Source organism: Saccoglossus kowalevskii, chromosome 1 (genome assembly GCF_978046115.1).
Source record: "Saccoglossus kowalevskii chromosome 1, keSacKowa6.1, whole genome shotgun sequence".
Classification (NCBI taxonomy): Eukaryota; Metazoa; Hemichordata; class Enteropneusta; family Harrimaniidae; genus Saccoglossus; species Saccoglossus kowalevskii.
Window position 1 is genome coordinate 15,642,286 of NC_140641.1, and position 14,565 is coordinate 15,656,850.

General features: G+C 38.8%; 1 protein-coding gene across 1 annotated transcript; it reads left to right on the plus strand.

The window, feature by feature from the left end:
* Positions 1 to 433: 433 nt before the first annotated feature.
* On the plus strand, positions 434 to 9,280 carry LOC100371128 (sulfotransferase 1A1-like). The gene is made up of 6 exons (XM_002738860.4): positions 434 to 762; positions 5,628 to 5,857; positions 6,089 to 6,212; positions 7,063 to 7,157; positions 7,763 to 7,934; positions 8,730 to 9,280. The coding sequence occupies exons 1-6, from the start codon at positions 597 to 599 to the stop codon at positions 8,858 to 8,860; spliced, it is 918 nt and encodes a 305-aa protein (XP_002738906.1). The 5' UTR covers positions 434 to 596; the 3' UTR covers positions 8,861 to 9,280.
* Positions 9,281 to 14,565: the final 5,285 nt, after the last annotated feature.

The following is a 14,565-nucleotide window of genomic DNA, read 5'->3' on the forward strand; positions in this document are numbered from 1 at the left end:
ATAGTCATGAAAAATGACTTACAAAAGACAAAAAATAACTTGTGAGTAATGATGCCATAATTTTAACCTAAATTGTTTATTTCATATATAAATACTGGATATGAACGCTACTGTGAATATTATTTATATATCGGGGCCGAAACGAATGCCCGGTCAACAATCAAGACTGTAACGTTTGTTAGTAACTCGGGCAAACAGGGTGCAGGGCCGAAACGTCTAGGAATTGCTTGTTGATATCACTGGAGCACACACAGTGGGTATCAGGTGGGTATGTAGGGTTTAGTATTTAGTTTTCCCATTTGACCAATCAAATCGTTGTTCAAGATTAGCAGACGGTAAAAGCAAGCTAATCACAAACATTCTACAAGAGGGCGCCCTACTGCACAGCAATCAATATATAGCCAAGGCACGTATGGTCTAACGCCATAGTCAGTGTTACGGTTTCCATCTGCGGTTGTGGGGCGCACTCTATATGAACAGCGATCAGGTCAAGTGTCTAGACTATTAATCAAGTCTTATCACTACTCTACAGGCTGTCCACAGCACACAATCGCTTGCAAACTTCCAGCGCAAATCCTGACTAATCTCGCACGGCCATGGCAAAAACAACCGAGTTAACCCCACCATTTGAAAAGACTTACTACTACGATGGAAGGAAGGATAGACTAATGGTATCCGCTATGCACCCCGATAGTATACGCGCACTGAAAGACTTCGAAGTCAGAGACGAAGACGTATACGTCGTAACATACCCGAAAGCAGGTACGCATATGTGTGTGCAGGTGAAAGGGTTGGGGTGAATGTGGGACCCAACTCGTGAACGACTGCGACGATTATGTCTATGTATATTTTTCCCATATGTGTATGACCCAAACACCATTGCATTCAGGGGATTTACTCGTATTAATTACAAACGCGCTAGAGTGTGTGAGTGTATAAACGGCCCCTAGATTCGATGCCACACCCTAAAGCATTTATACCGAGTTTCCAATGTGGTAGTACCCCGTCCATGATATTATTGTTGGTGTGGTCCAAATGTATGCCTAACAGCGGGGACAAATGTATCTCACTAAGTCCTCTCACTTGTATGTTGTTGATCCATGCAATCAATTATGCCAGTGCCAGGACAGAAACGTTCTGTGGGCTATATGACACTGAGGGACCTGTCACGAAAACGTTTGCAACGCAATTTGTGCATATCCCAGGTATTAGCAAAAACAAAATAAGAAATAGATTAAGTTTTTGCGAAGTCGCAAATTAACTAAGAACATTCATGAAATTACTTAATGTGTTTTATGTTAAAAAAAAACTTTTTATTGGCCATTTATTACTTACAGTTGAATATACTGGACCACTAATTCATTCAAAACCATTTCAAAAAACAAAAAAATATTCTATAATAACCACTTACATTGTACATGTATTAAAAGCGGTCCATGAACTGGCACATATTAGAGGTAAAAGGTTGACCCCCTACTTGAAACATGATACCGTACTATCGGAATGTTTTATTAAATAAGTGTATTGTATGTCCAACATCTATTGTATACAGGCAGACATTGACAGATTGTATGACAGAAAACCAATTCTCTTGCGTAACCATACAGTGCCGCAGTCGACTCGACGGGGGTGGGCAGGGATGACAGGCAGTTGTGTTAAATTTAGCGGTAATCGGGTCGGGTCGACATGTCACACATCGTCGTAGCATTCACCTACCTCACATCTAATTTACGACAGGTTAATAAAAACGTACTCTGTCCAGTCGAGGCCAGGAACGCAGGCTCGCGGACATCTTAAGACATGTGTCAATTAATATATAGGTCATAATAAATTCGCTTAATATATAATCAGTCTTTTGGCTAGAGGGTGATAAAGAGGGTAAGAAGAGTGGCGCCAACAATCTAGTCTGTTCTACCACACTCTAACGAATAAATACGTCTATGCACAAGCATCTGGGATAATTTTGATAAAAAATATTTGTTTTTTTAATCTTTCTATCCCGAAGTCTTATCACAGAGTTCCTCGCTCCTATGTCAACAGTGTATTTGGCGTTTACGTAATGAATTTTGAATTTTCGACTTCATTACAGATCGTGAATGGGGTGATTCACAATGAGTAATCAGGGATTAAAATTTGCATAAGTCGAGTGTTGTAAACCTATCACATAAGCACCAAATACACTGTTGACAACTATTCTTTGTAAAGATCATTCGTGTCAAGACTTGTAAGTCTATTACATAATAAACAAATGAACAGCTGATAACAGCCCAGATCAGGTAAATATAATTGTCTACCATAAATTACAAAACATACAGGGTTTGTTTTACTACAAGCTTAACGCCTACCACATTTAGACCAAACATAAACAAACTCGAGATGTAAAACCTTTCAACAAAGCGTAGCGTTTTTAATACTTTATAATTACTAGGTTCACGTTACGGCATGCGTTACGGGGTCTCAGCACGTGCTGAAATTGTTTAATCCTTCACGTTTGGTGAAGGATTACAGAAGTTGCGTTCACGCTAGTCGACACCCGCTTTCGACCCACTCGACCCATGTTAAAATAACGCCCTCATTCGTCGAACTGTTATTTGATCCAGACATAGAAATCCATACGCATATGATGATAATAATAATTGCTATATTGAAACTATATTCATTTACTGTAATGGCATTCATTACGAGTCATCGTGCTCATAAATGAAAAGGAAGATTCGAAAAACTATTATTTTTTCACGTCAATGTAACATTGCGGGAAAAAACGGTTGCAGCAGCACATAAATATGCGTCGCTGACAACGGTTTTCATTCATTGTTACAGAATCCGACCATATATAGCTGCACTTTTTTTCATCGTCATGTCAAACTTGTATGAATCAGTATAAATTCTCGTAAATTTACCACCGAGGGCGTGATTTCGGTTTGTCCCGAGCGTTCACATACAGGTTTCGGCACGTGCCGACTCGGTGCCGAGATCTCTGACGTGAACGCCACTAATGATACCCTGAAATTTGCAAACAATCATTTCATTGGTGTAACAATTAAGCTATAAAAAAAATCATGTTCAAAATCGAATCAGGCGACAGACGTTCGGTCCGCGTCTCTCACGCAACACGTGAGATCTCACGAGAAACGGAAAATCATTTAGGTAATTTTTACAGATAACTGTGAAGTTGTTATCATAACATAAATATGACAGCACTGTTGAAATTCTATCCGAATTCAAATAAAAAAAAAATGTTCACAGTTCCACAAACAAAAAGCGTGTGTATCTTTTTGGCGTGAACATACTTGTCATACACGTAATCAATGATATTATAGTTCATAAAACAACATTCATGCCAATTAATTTTGTAGTACAAATACTGAGTCAAAATAATGTTGGTCAAATGCGTTAGTAACAAATACTAGTACTAGTAGTTGGTTTCATCGGTTTGTGTAAACAGTTGCCAAATATATACCGTGTTTATATGGGGTTCGACGCCGAGTAAATTTTAATGCACTGTTAAACAATATTTAGTGAGCTGTAACTCTGTCTCGACCCGAGATAGTTTGGCTTCGAATCAGTTGGGTCCATGGTTGGATGATCTTGACCCCCAGCCTAACATGTAGGCGTGAGTGGCGCCCTTTACCGGCCGAACGGCGTCATATCCCACCAACTGTTGAATTTGGAGCACCGCGGAAGGCGCAACTCGCGCGACCTTGTCAGGCTACTCCTCTGTGTTTAACCCTGAGTTGTGAACAGGATCCCAGGGCTAAGGCGGGAAAAGTGAAACCACTTCGAAGCAAGAACAGAAATCAAGTTTCACACTAGCCATAATATATATATATATATATAAACTAAGTATATGAATTATCATACCATCAAACCCTTTTCGACATACTTTATTCGGCACCAAACTAACGCTTTTAATCTCCCAGGAACCAGCTGTCGCCAATTTTAAAACACGTGTGACAATGTACATCCCAACAATAACACATAAAAATAAAATAAAATAAAATAAAATAAAATAAAATAAAATAAAATAAAATAAAATAAAATAAAATAAAATAAAATAAAATACACCAATAATAGTTGGTGGTTGTAGAACGGATATTTTGGTTATATCAGTCGAAACAAATATACTCCATGACACAATGTCCAGACAATCTGTATTTAACAACATTTGCTTTCAAACCACCTGACCCTAGTCGACCTAGTTTAATCGTTACTTTAGCTTTCATCGTGCAAGAACCAGCTGTCGCTAATCGTAGGACAGTGTTTACAAATGACTCGTCATTACAACAATATTTGTTTTTACATTTGTCCTGAAAACTGGTTTGATCGACGTTTGATTGACAATACTAGTAAACATTGTAGTCATTGTTCACTTACAGTAAAATGTGTAAACTGCAAGGCATGCTGGGATATGATATGGTCTCATATGCTAAACACATCACAGTCTTCCGCCATCCATACTGAGTATTGTGTGAGCCGGGCCCTTGAGGCTGCTATACGTAGGATGTATGAGTATTATACAAAATCAAAAACAAAACACAAATGTAAACCTTCTTCGGCAAAAATAAAAAAAAAAAACATTTTATTGAAACACTAGATACGATGTCTTCTCGTTCCATTCGAACGTCTCTATGCATTTGACGTGTTTGGTTCTGATGGAACTTTAACTGTCTTCTACCGCCGAAACACTTTCTGGCGTTTCATATAAGTAGTTGTCATTCTTCTATAATTTGTTTTTTCACGAACATGCGAATACGAAAAGTATACCCCCTTCTCCGCCAAATTCAGAACACACGTGTGCACCAGCCAAGGGACCCCTTAGGAGGTTTGTGAGTCGAACAATATTTGTGCACATTGCTGCGTTTGCTGATGTCACCAGTTGTAGATTTGACCATAGCCTGGCGATTCGCGTGAGTTGCGCCCTCCGCGGTGCTCCAAATCCAACACAGTGAGGTCTGATGCCGTTCGGTCGGCGAGGGCGCTACTACGCCTACATGTCAGGCTAATTTTACCTCCATGATTTGACCTACTCAACCGTGTCCAAATAGGCACTTTTGGAATTTCAAATGTAAAATTGTTTTTTCGAGGGTCTGGTCTATATATAAATACAAAGACGAAAGAACATTAAAATAAATAATGCGGACAAAAATAAATCATGTCATAACGCTCCACAATTGTTACATATATTCGTAAAGTATAGATATTGTATATTGCGTACAAATAGGTGTGTTAAAAAAAAACATGTATATGAGCATTTTATTGTTGTAAACGCGACTAGATCAAATGCTCTATGATATAAAAAATGGCATTGAAGCGAGGGGCACGATTCTAGCTCTCTTTAGTTACAAAAGTTTTAACTTTCATGAAAACTTCACATTCGTCACTTCGCAACGCGAACCCAAGGCGGGATGACAGGCACTGCGCGACGCCTGTGGCATTGCGTGACGACTGCGGTGCTGCGGGGCAATTATGTGAATGTACAAAATCTATGCCTATATTTATACCAGAATACAATTTTTATAACAATGCTCTTCTACGGGAGTTGCTACTTTTTTCCGAAATTGCTTGTAAACGTCGTAGTTAACTTTCAACAATGTTATCAGTGATGTAATATTCTACTTCCTTTGTAGGTACCACCTTCATCCTTGAGATCGTGGATGCTATTCTGCACAGAGGAAACATCGACGAAATCAAAGGGAAAAGGATGGAGGATAAACTTAATCTGATCGAATTGGGCCCGGCACCAGGCATCGAAATTGCTACGTATAAAAAAGTGTCGACGTGGAAGTCGCCTCGACAAATCCAGACGCATTTGTCAGTCGATCAGATGCCACCGCAGGTGTTCACTAAAAAACCTAGGGTATCTAAACATTTTTCTTTACGGTAAATTCTCATGTCACGTATCCCAATGATACTGTGTGATAGATGGGCTTAGGGTCGGTCAGGGTGTATAAATTGTCACGTGATTAAAGACGTGATCGAAACACGAAACTCCGGATACTTCTCGGTTACATATCTCTAAATTGAAAGCATCAACCTGTGACGTCATTCGCATCACGTCTAACATTCTTCATACAATGTTTCATTTCAGATTATCTTTGTAACAAGAAACCCCAGAGACTGTTGCATATCTCTCCACGAATGGCATGCGACCGTCAAGTTCTTGGAACCATGTGAATGGGATTATTTTGTCGATCGTTTTTCAGAAGGCCAAAGTAAGCATTCTATTAAAACTGTTATTCGATTTACAGTCGCGAGGGGGCGCTGGTCGCAAAACTTCAAATGTGTATAGCGCCGCCAATGTATTGTCTTCACCCATACAGATGCCAGTGTCAGAGATTTACCTGAATAATACATATAATATTTTATAATATTTTAGCAGTAACATCAGCCTCCCAATATGACATTAACCCTCGCACAATAGCATGTGCACAACACACAAATGTGTAACGTATAAATCTAGTGTAATCATTGTGCAATGTAAGTTTGAAAATAAGTTGGCCTCGAACCTGGGTCGTACCGGCCCCTAGTTTAACATGTAAATTAAAATAGATCGACAAAGTTGGCACAATTAAAGCGGGGGAGTCGTCACCTGTGCATGCGTCAGATGGCCAGAGCGTGTCATTGTTTACAAACAAGCGGCTACCCACGAGCCTTTGCGTTTTCAGCGTGTGTTGTTATCGTCGCTTGGGACTCAATTCCCGCGCATGCACAGGTGACGACCCTACCGCTTTAAACTTGAAAATATGTGAACACACTTTTCGAGTTTGTGGTACTTGTTTGAGTTTTTGCTTAAATTAACTGACATGTCAGCATAATTATTAGCTTTATCTGTCCACGTGATTGGTGTCACACATTTGCACGGCAGCTGCATAGAACCGAACTGCGCCATCATCCGAGTAAACTATTTTGCTCTCTTAATTATGATTTCTAATGGCGTGTAGCCATTAGAAAAATTACCTAACACGACATACCGCTATTTCGTTGACAGAACTGGTTAACATCGTAAAATTCATTAATTATTTAATATTAAAATTTGATTGTTGTTTCATTATGCCCTCCTAGCTATCTATGGATGTTGGTTTGAACACTTGGCAGACTGGATGAAGTTGAGTGGCAGGGACAACTTCCTGCATTTGAAATTCGAGGATATCAAAGAGGTATGGATAATAATACACCTTCCTAATAAGTCACGCCCTCAACGACGAAGCGGTTATGACGTCAAAACTGTTTGATTGTGTTATTATTTGTCACTCAGAATATGACAAGTCTTATATGAACACTATACTTTTTACAATGTTAGTACTAGTATGTAGCGAATGGGAAATCACTCTCGAGTAAGGGCACACAGAATTATAAACACCACATGGGGCGCGTACTCACCCCGCTCTTATGACGGGATTTTATATACTATCGTCTACTATCGACATCATGCACCAGAATTATACACGCTTACGCTATTATCTTTTGTTATTATAACTACGAGCCACGTTTTTTGCTCGATGTGCATCAACGCTGTAATATCCATCAAAACTTCGTTTTTCACGTGGATTTACACCACTTACGTATGTTGTTGCGAAAAGCTATAATTTATGATCACAGTGCATTTTGTATATACCGGTAGATCAGATATGTAAATCCAGATACAGAGTGCCAAAATATCTTCAAGTGTATGAAGTGTTTAATTTGTAGACGTGCCCAACTTTGATATGCCGCCCTCTCTTGTTTCAAAACTATTAAGTGTACTGCTTTTTGTATACATTAGGATCGCCAAGGTGCTTCGGAGACTGTTGCTAAGTTCCTTGGTTACGACTTAACCCCCGATGAGATGAAGAGAGTCGTAGACCATACTGATTTCAATAACATGAAAGAATATATGAAAACAGTAACACAACGTGACGTGTTCCTACGTGAAAATAGACATTGGCAACGCAAAGGTAATACAATAATACATCAGTACTTCAGACATTAAATTGTATTTGTTGCACAATAACATAAACACTCCATCACACATATGCGTTTCACGTAAGCTTCCACTATATAGGGTGAGTTCTGTCAATGGAATACTGGCACACAAAACTAAATCATGTATTAAAGTGTACGCATAGTGCGGGCCGCACCATATACTAATATATACCCTTATTCAATCAGTGCCAAATAATTTATAAAAAAAAAATACTAAAAAAATTACCCTTCCGAACTATGAATGTCAATAACATCTTTTAGGGAGTTTAATCCAAGATACCTCCAAATCGAAGTTACAGCAGTGCCTCCAAAAATGTATAAATACATTATTCACAACATAGCCCAAGAGCACAAATACGATTGCCGGGTGCCCCGTCAACACCTCTCTTGACCCCACCACTTTCAAAAACAGCCATGATGCACAAATGAAAATCTCTTTCATCATTTCGTAAAAAAAAAAGTAAACACAGACTGCCCTTTCAGCACTGAGACAGTGATTCATTCAACTTAATTGATTTTCTAAAAAGAAATAGCGTATTTTATGCTTGAAGAACGCTTTTTGTTGGTTTTCATAGATAACCAGGGGCGCATGTATCGTAGATTGTAAGGCCATTAAAACATATTCCTGTATACCTAATAGTAGTACACCTCACCTATTTCGTTTTTAGTTGGCGTTCTTACTATGAGTAATTTCACTGAGCCAAACGCGCTATGGATATTATACTTAAACAATTAATTGTCTTGTTTCCAAATGTTCTGTATTCCAGGAATTGTGGGCGACTGGAAGACAAATTTCACAGTGGCACAAAACGAAAAATTCGAGGAATACGAAAAACGTAAATGCAAGGAGTATGGAATCGACTTCACCCAATACTACACCAAGACACCTAAGAAATAAAGAGACACAACACAGACCGCACACGCGATGTATAAACCGTAACCATATTTACATCTTGGATTATAAGCTCGCATCGCCCCATTTAATATTTTAATATCACACTTTAATATTTTAAAAGAATAACATACCAATTCATGGTTAATGACCAAGCTTTAATTGTAATTCATATAATTGGTTACATATTGTTTTCAATTAAACAATAGTCTGTTTTTGTGTTCAGGCTCCACTAAAAATATAATAAAATAATTGCATTTGGTATAAAAACCGTGTTACCATATCATATATATATATATATCTTGAATGTTATAATCCTTCTAATTGATTATTTCCCTGGTTGTTTATTATGGATATATATTCACAAAGAGGCTGTACTCATCGATAACATTTATTATTAGTAAATAAAACAGACTTTTCATCACATCAAGATGTTATTTTTAATTTTTGTACGTGAATACAACACATTAGTCATGTATGTATGTATGTATGTATGTAAATTAGCATACACACGCTTGTCTCGGAGCTCCTGATTTTCGAGCGAATTTCACCTGTCAAAGACTTTTGTGAGTACTTTTTGTGGTTTAATTTGTTTTATAAACGTTTCCTGCCTTCATTTATTGTGGTATTTTGGTTTTCTGGCAAAAATCTGCCGTGCTTTTCTCAGTTTTTATTTTCCGCTTTCAGTTTGACTGACGTGGCGGTGCAGCCAAGATGGCGGCCCCCACAAGTCAACAACGTGGCAATCCATTTGCGGGTTTGACCCGCAAACATGGCATTAAATGCGAATCCATCGATGGTGTTGGCATCGAAAGTTACGTTCGTGCAATTTCTGAGGTAATCGATTCAAAAAATATTGTGGCTGCTTCCAGGGTTAGTGGAAGCGTGATTATTTTTCTGGACTCCATAAAATCAGTCGAGGAATGTTGTGCAGCTGGTTTGAGCACAATTGGTCATTCTTTTGTTTATGTTGAGCCGCTTGTGAAACCGGCAACTAAAGTCGTTCTATCAGGAGTTCCACCATTCATCCCGAATAACTTACTTGAACGGGAACTGGCATCTTATGGTCGTGTGGTGTCAACCATTCGCATTATTCCTTTGGGCTTGAAACATCCTACCTTTAAACACGTGAAATCATTTCGTAGGCAAGTCTACATGATTACCAATGAAAAACTTGAAGGATCAATTACCGTAGATTATGAAGAAAGGAAATACAAGATTTACCTTTCAACTGATGACATTGTGTGTCATAACTGCCATAAAAAAGGCCATATTCAGAGGAACTGTCGTGAAAAAAACGACAACAATACACGCTTCATTAATCATCAAAATATTCAAAGCACTAGTGTAGAAATGGAAAGTGAAACCGAAAGTTTTCCGCCACTTGTGCCTATGACAAATGACAAATCAACTGACAATAACGAAAGAATTTCCGCAACAGAAAACAATGATAAACCAAATGAAACACACGATTTAATTGAAAATCAAATTAGTAAAACATTAGATACAATCGAGACAAACGATAATTCAAATGAAAACACTACTTCAAATGATAAACAATTAGCCACGCGTGTCACAGTTTGTGATGTTAATGAACCCATTGAAAACAGTGTAACCATTGGCAACAATACACCACTCACTCAAACAAAAGACGATCTCACTGAAACTGCTACTCCTTCCACTTGCGACTTTTCTCTTGACCTGCCTTCAGACGTCACTGTAATTGACGAGGCGGGGGTACTAACCCCCCACTCACCCTACATTTCTGTGATAGAGCCGCATTTGGATGTCTTCGACAGAAAGCACTTTGAGCCACCTAACCCTGCAGAGGAAAAAGATGACATGGATTCAGTGGCATCTGACATGTCTGACTTGTCTACCATCATGCAAGAGGTTTCAGAATTAGAAAAAGGAAAAGAAACATTGCTATCTCATGAATCCGTGGCTACATTTTTGGAGGATTCCTACAATTCCCGAAAACTGGTTCAAAGATCTAAGCAGTTTTGTCCGGATCTAAAATTACTGATTCACTCTCTAAATCATTTTAGAAAAAATAATGAGTTGCCTAGCAAAGAAAAAATACGGATTCAACGCATGACTTTACGGCTGGGTAAGCATGTACTCAAGGGGTCACGTCTGCAACTCACAACCCAAAATGAAGAAACCACAAAGGAGGAATTGTTAAACAAAAAACGAGGGATTCCCTCCGATCTCCACGGTAAAACAAAATAAGGTAAATAAATTGTGACATAGATTGTTATGACATTTCTGACATGCGCACAATGTCTCACTTTCTTGCAATTATGGTATGCTTGTCTGTTGTCTCATGGAATGTTCGCGGATGCCGCGATTCTATGAAAAGGTATCAAATATTTGAGTTTCTCAAGCTAAACCACCCAAGTAACTTTTATTTCCTCCAGGAAACCCATACCACTCTTTCTGATGAGCCCCAATGGCAAATAGTCTGGAGAGCTCCTATTCTTTTCTCACATGGTAACTCACACTCAGCTGGTGTGTCTATTCTTATAAAACCCAATTCAAATACTAAAGTACTAAGTGTTAATAATGTGGTTCCAGGGCGGTTGTTGCATGTGCTTGTTAATTTGGATGGCTCTCTGGTTAACTTGATAAATGTATATGCCCCAACTGATGGGACAGAGCGCCTGGCTTTCTTTAAGGTTTTAAAAGGCTTTTTAAATGAGGTTGGACAAGAACCAATTGTCATTGGTGGGGATTTTAACTGTACTACAAATCCCAATATTGACAGGGTCAACAGCCCTGAACCTCATCCACGGTCAGCTAGTCTTCTCTCAAACACAGTTTTGCGTTTTAAACTCACTGACGCCTGGCGCCATGTTAACACCACAACCAATGAATATACTTGGATGCGGAATGATAGTAAATGTCGTATTGACAAAATATATATATCAAAATCACTTGTATCCAGAATCAAACACGTCTCTATTCAACCACATTTTAACTTTTCAGATCACTGTTTAGTTAAATTAAATCTTACCTTTCAACACATCAATAACCGAAATCCAGTATGGTGTTTTAACACCAGTCTTCTCCAGGACGAACATTTCTGTAAAATAATCAACGAGTACTGGATTATATGGCGTCGGGAAAAGGCACGCTTTGACAATATACAGATGTGGTGGGAGATTGGAAAACTTAGAATCAAAGAACTAACTAAACAGTACACTACAAAATTACGCAACAGCTATAAACAAACAAAGCACTCTATACAATGTGAAATCAATAATATTGAGCAACAATTGCAGTCAGATCCTCATCTTGCCACGAAACTGACTGAGAAAAAGTCGCTACTTGAAAAACTAGTGAAAAACGAAACAAAGGGAGCTGCTATCCGCTCCAGACATAGAATACTCAACGAAAATGATGCCCCTACATCTTTTTTCTTTGATATGGAAAAACAAAAGGGTAGCAAAAAAGTTATAGCTCAGTTACAACAGAATGATGGCAATATCACTGATGATCCCAATACAATGCGTCAGCTAACTAGGGAGTTCTATTGTAACTTATTTTCGCCAAACCCAGTTTCATTAGACTGCCAGCAAAGATTACTTTCCAATCTCCCTCAACTTGATCCTACACTAAAAGACAACTGTGATGCGGACATCACACACGAAGAACTCACAGCAGCAGTAAAACTCATTTCAACTGACACTTCCCCTGGTATTGATGGCTTGCCTGGAGAGTTTTATAAACACTTCTGGCCAAGCATTGGTGCCGATTTGCATGAAGTTTTCTTGGCTTCAATTAAGGATGGTAAACTGCCGCTTTCTTGTAGAAGGGCTATTATAACCCTTTTACTTAAAAATGGGGATAATAACATGTTAAAAAATTGGCGCCCTGTCAGCCTATTATGCTGTGATTACAAAATTTTCACCAAAGCCCTCTCTCTCCGTTTAAAATCAGTACTTGGTAGCATAATCCATGTTGATCAGAGTTATTGCATTCCAGGCAGACAGATTTTTGACAATATTAACCTGATGCGTGATGTCATCACGTATGCTAACTCTAACAACATATCACTAGGCATTCTCTGCTTAGATCAGGAAAAAGCGTTTGACCGTGTACACCACGATTATTTGTTTCAAACTTTGCAGGCCTTTGGGTTTGGTGAGAAGTTTATTAATTATATTAGACTTATCTACTCCCAAGCCCAGTGTCTTGTTCGAGTCAACAATGCCCTCACAAGTCCATTGTCATTTGCCCGAGGTATTCGCCAAGGGTGTTCGTTGTCGGGACAACTATATGCTATCTGCATAGAACCTTTACTACACAAGGTTAGAACTGAGAGTGGTGTACACGGTCTCCAAGTCAGTGAACCAACAAATGAAAAGACTAGCTTGACGGCATACGCTGATGACGTCAGCTTCTTTCTCACTCACAACAACGATTTCTGCAGGCTTCAAGAATGGATCTCCATTTATGAACAATCAAGTAATTCCCGCATTAATTACGGCAAGTCGCAAGGTTTATGGGTCGGGCGCTGGAAAACTAGAAGTGATAAACCCCTCAATATTAACTGGAACAATGAAGGACTTAAAGTCCTTGGCACATTTCTTGGTAACACCGCCACTTGGATGGACAAAAACTGGCAGGACATCGGGGACAAAATTGAATCTAAGATTGGATGGTGGGCGAAATACGCTCCAACCATGTCTTACAAAGGCCGATCACTAGTCATAAACCAGTTAATAGCATCAAAACTACTTCACAGGCTAGTTTGCCTGTGTCCCCCTAGTGAATTTATTAATAAAATTCAGAAAATGTTTGTCGACTTTTTCTGGCAAGGACGCCACTGGCTTCCCGCCGAGACAATCTATCTAGCGCCCTCACAATGTGGACAAGGACTTATACACTTACCTTCCAGAATTGCTTCGTTTCATTTGCAGTATATACAACACTACCTCTACTCCAATCTTAATCACCCTTGTTTCTACTTTACCAGCTACTTTCTTCGTCAAGCTAATAATCTGAAATATGATAAACAATTACTGATTACAAATGTACCAGTTTCTCTGGACAATATTCCAGTATACTACTGCGAGTTACTGAAAACATGGGCTTCTTTGAAAACATTACGAAAAGATCAGCCAACATCATACAATGCTGTCTGCCAGGAACCTCTCTTTCACAACAACTTAATACTACATCCAATACAACAAGTGCCACTTGTTCTTACTCATTTTTGTGAAGGTGGTATAACTAAAATTGGTGATCTCTTGTCAAACAACAAATGGCTAGACACAGAAAGCTTATATGGCAAAGTACCATGTTATTCTAAAAGGCTGCTTAAAATGGCACTAGACATCACACACCGGGCGATACCAGTAGGAATGAAAACAATTATCAACAACTACAGTAATGTTAGCACACAAGTCACTGAGTCATCTTATCATCTTGAGCTTCTTTATCGTGATGATGACAATAATATACTACTCAACTGCCCACTTTATAAGTTACAGAAAGGTTCCATCTACAAATTTATCATTTCTACAAATTACCTATTGAAACACACTACTTACCGTTACAACATATGGTCAGATGTACTCTCTCTGACAGATGAACATCGGCCAAATTACAACGACTGCTATATTTCACCTATTACCAAAAAGGAAGGCGACCTCCAGTGGCGGCTCTTACATGGCGCCTACCCCACTGGCAGCTTCCTACTGAAA

Excerpts from the sequence above, each read along its gene's own strand:
- LOC100371128 (XM_002738860.4), top strand. The coding sequence starts at position 597 with ATGGCAAAAACAACCGAGTTAACCCCACCATTTGAAAAGACTTACTAC. Across the intron at positions 763-5,627 it reads CGTAACATACCCGAAAGCAG|GTACCACCTTCATCCTTGAG; the intron begins GTACGCATATGT and ends CTTCCTTTGTAG. Across the intron at positions 6,213-7,062 it reads TCGTTTTTCAGAAGGCCAAA|CTATCTATGGATGTTGGTTT; the intron begins GTAAGCATTCTA and ends ATGCCCTCCTAG.